Source organism: Engraulis encrasicolus, chromosome 12 (assembly GCF_034702125.1).
Source record: "Engraulis encrasicolus isolate BLACKSEA-1 chromosome 12, IST_EnEncr_1.0, whole genome shotgun sequence".
Taxonomy (NCBI): domain Eukaryota; kingdom Metazoa; phylum Chordata; class Actinopteri; order Clupeiformes; family Engraulidae; genus Engraulis; species Engraulis encrasicolus.
This window is the reverse complement of record NC_085868.1, coordinates 33,287,728-33,293,128: the sequence shown is the minus strand read 5'-3', so window position 1 is coordinate 33,293,128 and position 5,401 is coordinate 33,287,728. Positions and strand designations below refer to the sequence as shown.

At 47.3% G+C, this 5,401-nt stretch overlaps 1 protein-coding gene across 1 annotated transcript in view; it reads left to right on the top strand.

Moving 5' to 3' along the window:
• The window catches only part of LOC134459687 (tubulin alpha chain), a 5,835-nt gene extending 1,086 nt beyond the window's left edge, over positions 1 to 4,749 (top strand). The window contains exons 2-4 of the mRNA XM_063212071.1: positions 2,377 to 2,599; positions 2,828 to 2,976; positions 3,466 to 4,749. Coding sequence (XP_063068141.1) covers positions 2,377 to 2,599; positions 2,828 to 2,976; positions 3,466 to 4,443 — 1,350 coding nt within the window. The 3' untranslated portion in view covers positions 4,444 to 4,749. The remainder of the gene's footprint in view (positions 1 to 2,376; positions 2,600 to 2,827; positions 2,977 to 3,465) is intronic.
• The last annotated feature ends 652 nt before the right edge of the window (positions 4,750 to 5,401 follow it).

Here is a 5,401-nt window from a genome sequence, read left to right as displayed (position 1 = left end):
ATTTCCCTCCCTTTTTCACCCCTTGTCTGCCCCTCATGCTGAGATCTGGGTGCAAGAGGTCGGGTGGGGGAGGGGAGGGAGAAGGGGGACTGTCCCAACCCCTGTGGGCTTTTTTCTCTCTTCGCTAGCTCGAGTTTCTCTCTCATTCTTTCACCCTCTCTCTCTGTCTCGCTCTCTTTCCCCTCCCCCTCTCCCTCCCTCCTGCTCTTTCTCTCTCTCTCTCTCTCTCTCTCTCTTTTTCTCCACCCACCCTCGCTCTCTTTTTTTCTTTTTCCTCATGCGTCACACCGGTCAGCTCCAGAACAGCTAATGCTAGTACAGAGAGAGATGGAGGGAGGGAGGGAGGGAGGGAGAGGCCGTGTGCAGAGAAAGAAAGAACAGAAAGCAACAGGGAAAGAGTGACGCATAGAGACAGAGCGAAATAAAGAGGCGCAGAGGAAGATGGGAAAGAGAGAGAGAGAGAAGTTACAAAGTCACGACTGAGAAAATGTAGCATGAATGAACCAGTTAGCAAGACAAAGGACAGATGGAGTCGTAAAGTAGACCGGGGGGGAGAGGAAACGAAATTCCTGCTGAAGTGTGTGTGTGTGTGTTTCCTGTGTGATTCCTGCAACTGTTGAAGTGTGTGCGCTCACAGGAAGAAAGGGCTGTTAGTCACCCCCCCCCTTTCCCCCCAAACTAAGCGCCCTCCTCATGACTCAGCAAATTGCCCATCACCCCATAAAGCCACGTCCTCCTAAAACAGCAGAGCGCCCCCCCCCACACACACCAAATGAGAGCAGTGAGTGAGATGGCTTGGGTGTGGGTCATTTAACGAAGGTCAGCAGAAAGTGCTGTGTGATGAGTGATGTAAATGATCTTGTCTTTGTCCTTAGATACTTACTTACATAGTGTAGTGTGTATGTGTGTTTGTGTAGAGTGATGAATTTAAAGGGTTGTCTTTGTCTATGAATGTGTGTGTATGTCTCTTAAGTGTGTTTAATGAGCTAGTAAGGTCAGAATGTAGCCTGTCTACTTTTATGCTACTTTCTCAAATCAGTAGGTTGAATGTGTTAGCTAGCTATCAGTAATCTAGGAAGTTGTGTGTGTGTGTGTGTGTTTAAAGTCTGGTCCTTAAAGGGTTGCATGTTGAGTTTAGAGGGTGCGCTACAGTAAAAGACGGATGGTATTGGGACAAGTGGTGTGGGGTTGGTCTATTGATCTGAAACATTAGAGAACATCGATTGGCTGGGGCAGTGGAAATGGAGATTGATTCTAGGGCTTCAGAAATGGGTTAGTTGAGGGCAAACATATCCAATAGTGTGAGTGTGTGTGCGTGTGTCTGTGTAGCCTTTTTAAGAGATGTGTGTACCTCCTTAAAAAGCTCTTACGGTAACAGTAGGAGTACCCCTCAATCTATAGGCATTAAAACAGAGACGAAGATGGTGTGTGTGTGTGTGTGTGTGTGTGTGTGTGTGTGTGTGTGTGTGTGTGTGTGTGTGTGTGTGTGTGTGTGTGTGTGTTTGGCAGGGTGGGCTTGAGACGTGTTTAACTTTCAGGCCTCTTAAAAAGACAGACCACTCACTTGGCTGTCTACCAACACTAAACACCTTTCAAGACTTGAGCTTAAGAACATCATTAAAGAATGTCTGACACACACACACACACACACACACACACACACACACACACACACACACACACACACACACACACACACACACACACACACACACCTAATGGCATGACCATATGTGGTCTAGCTGTCGTAGTCCATTCAAAGATTCACTCGTTCCTCTGCTGCCAAACGCTGAATGATGAAATGCTGATCAATTAAACACCAGTTGATTAAATCCTGACTGATTATGTGCAGATCGATAGACTTAAAACCAGGGGACACTAAGCCCCACAGTCTGACGGCCTAACATCTAAATCTAAGATCTACGTAGATCTAGAAAATAGGCCAATCTCTCTGCCCTTCATGGAAAAATCCTGCAGATCAACTGTAGCTGTGAGCTACAAGCTGTAACTGTGCGCCGTTGACCTTCACCAACCAGACAAAACAAAATAGCCTACCAGACATGACTCACGTCATAGCAGTAATCACCCAGATAGATACGTATTTGCCTCCTCCACGACCTGAAAGCTATGTGCCTCTTTGTACTGTGTTCGGTTTTGTAAGACACACAGAATAAATGTTGCAGGCCAAATGCTGTACTGAAAAAATCACACTTTTTATTTCAGTGTGTACCTCATTTATTTGGCAACAAATGACTTAGCTTCATATTGTATGGTAGGTAGCAAGGAGCTAATGGTGGGTATAGAAAATTGTGTATGACGTTTCTTCTATGAATGTCACACTGACTGCAATCCTCATCTCTTCTCTTCCTCTTGCAGCGTGAGTGTATTTCCATACATGTTGGCCAAGCCGGTGCCCAGATGGGCAATGCCTGCTGGGAGCTGTACTGCCTGGAGCACGGCATTCAGCCGGACGGCCAGATGCCCAGCGACAAGACCATCGGAGGAGGAGACGACTCCTTCAACACCTTCTTCAGCGAGACTGGAGCTGGCAAACACGTGCCCCGTGCTGTGTTTGTGGACCTGGAGCCCACCGTCATCGGTAAGGTTCTTGCAATAGTTTATGTGGCGGTAAAGGTGTTAAGTGATACAGAAAGTGCTGCCAAATTCTTCTGAGAAATAAACCAGCAAATACATATATTGTGTCCATAAATTCTACAAATTCCAAAGATTTTTGAAATTGGTAACTCAGACAACAACTTCGTCACTTACTAAAGTATTTAGCTTAGCACACATCTAAACTGCACCTTCTCCTCTTGCTCTGTCCCAGATGAGGTGCGCACAGGTACCTACCGCCAGCTGTTCCACCCCGAGCAGCTGATCACTGGCAAAGAGGACGCCGCCAACAATTACGCCCGCGGGCACTACACCATCGGCAAGGAGATCATCGACCTGGTGCTGGACAGGACCCGCAAACTGGTGAGAAATGCTCAAAACGATCCTGCCAGACATATAAATTATTTAACACTCAACTGAGTCACTGAACAATCCTGGCAAACAGATAGCTAATTAAGCGCTCGAAACTCAATGTAACTCAAAACCCGCTGAGAGAAATGCGGAGAAGTGAATACAAAAGGAATCTAATTACCAAACTTAATTAATTTAAGGTTCTGTGTCATGTTTGTTGTCATTTGCGACACCGTACTACTTGTTGTCACATGATTAGCATACTTCCTTAAAACAGTCTGAAAACTAAGGTTATACAAGACCATGTATCTATAACATCAACACACACTACCTCCCTTTAACACACTTTAGTCATTACTCCTGTGTAATGGGAATGGCTGGAGAGTATTGAGTCCATGGAATCAGAATGTTGAATTTGACATTCTAGTATAAAGCATTATTCATACCTCCATAATGCTACTGTTGAAGTGCTAAATTCCATCTTCCCGTTTTATCTTTCAGGCGGACCAGTGCACAGGCCTCCAGGGTTTCCTGATCTTCCACAGCTTTGGTGGAGGCACCGGCTCCGGCTTCACCTCCCTGCTCATGGAGCGTCTCTCAGTCGACTACGGCAAGAAGTCCAAGCTCGAGTTCGCTGTCTACCCCGCACCCCAGGTGTCCACTGCAGTGGTGGAGCCCTACAACTCCATCCTGACCACCCACACCACCCTGGAGCACTCCGACTGTGCCTTCATGGTTGACAACGAGGCCATCTACGACATCTGCAGGCGTAACCTGGACATCGAGCGTCCCACCTACACCAACCTCAACAGGCTCATTGGCCAGATCGTGTCCTCCATCACCGCCTCCCTCAGGTTCGACGGTGCCCTGAATGTGGATCTGACAGAGTTCCAGACCAACTTGGTGCCCTACCCTCGTATCCACTTCCCCCTGGCCACCTACGCTCCAGTCATCTCTGCCGAGAAGGCCTACCACGAGCAGCTCTCTGTTGCCGACATCACAAACGCCTGCTTCGAGCCAGCCAACCAGATGGTGAAGTGCGATCCTCGTCACGGCAAGTACATGGCTTGCTGCCTGCTCTACCGTGGTGATGTGGTGCCCAAAGATGTCAACTCCGCCATCGCAACCATCAAGACCAAGCGCACCATCCAGTTTGTGGACTGGTGTCCCACTGGCTTCAAGGTGGGCATCAACTACCAGCCCCCAACCGTGGTGCCCGGTGGTGACCTGGCCAAGGTGCAGAGGGCCGTGTGCATGCTGAGCAACACCACCGCCATCGCCGAGGCCTGGGCTCGTCTGGACCACAAGTTCGACCTGATGTACGCCAAGAGGGCCTTCGTGCACTGGTACGTGGGAGAGGGTATGGAGGAAGGCGAGTTCTCCGAGGCCAGAGAAGACATGGCCGCCCTGGAGAAGGACTACGAGGAGGTGGGCACAGACAGCGTCGGAGAGGAGGACGAGGAAGGAGAGGAGTACTAAGAAGAGAGCTGTCGATCCAAAATATACCCATCAGCCCTTTCTTCATCATGGGCGTCGCCTCGTGAACTCCAACACAATACTCCCAAGCTGACCTCCAAAATCTCAATCTTGAAGAAAACCTCCGGCTGCCTCGGGCAGATGCAAAGATGAAATACAGACTCTCATGTCATAACTTGTCTCCATGGACTCTGGTGAATATGAATGGAAATGGCTCCATCGCATTTGGCACATTCCACTAAGCTACAAGCACATTCCTCCAAATGGGTCAACGTTTTCAATAAAAAAAAGCCTTAAAAATATACACAACTGTCTCATGGTCTTACTTTTACTTTGTAGTGGTACAGAAATAAGTACCTACTGGTTTAAGACATGGTGAAGCAAAATAACAGTGTTAACAATACAGTGTGCAATAAAATATTCAAATGCTAAAGATAAGTCATAAAATGCAAATGCAAAATGCAAGGCTAGCACTAGGCTAAGAAGCTGACTCATTGACATTTACATGCATTAGAAGGGTTTGTGCAGCCTTGGCCAGAGCAGAGTTTGAAGATAGGCCTACGTAGCTATAGATATGGACAGACACAGGCCACAACATGAAGTGAAAGAAAGACATAGCACGTAATGCTGTGTAGTGCCTTTATGTAGGCCCTTTGCACTAGATTTATCACTACAATATTGACTCATCAGCAGTATGGTTTGCTATAGCAGCTAAATGGAGTTTCACACTCTCTTTCCCTTTTATGAACATGCGCACACTAGCATTAGCATGGTCATGCATTAGCAAACCTTGGTATACGTAGCTTTTAAACCTTTTTGTCCTTATCCCTTTTTGGGAAAGGGTGCCCTCTGCCTATTAAATCCTAAATATCTCAGCCTCCGAAGCACATAGAAACATGAAATGAGTTACATTTAAAAGCTAGGACCCTCGTTTTGCCTTAGAATGTGTTCATTCAGCTCT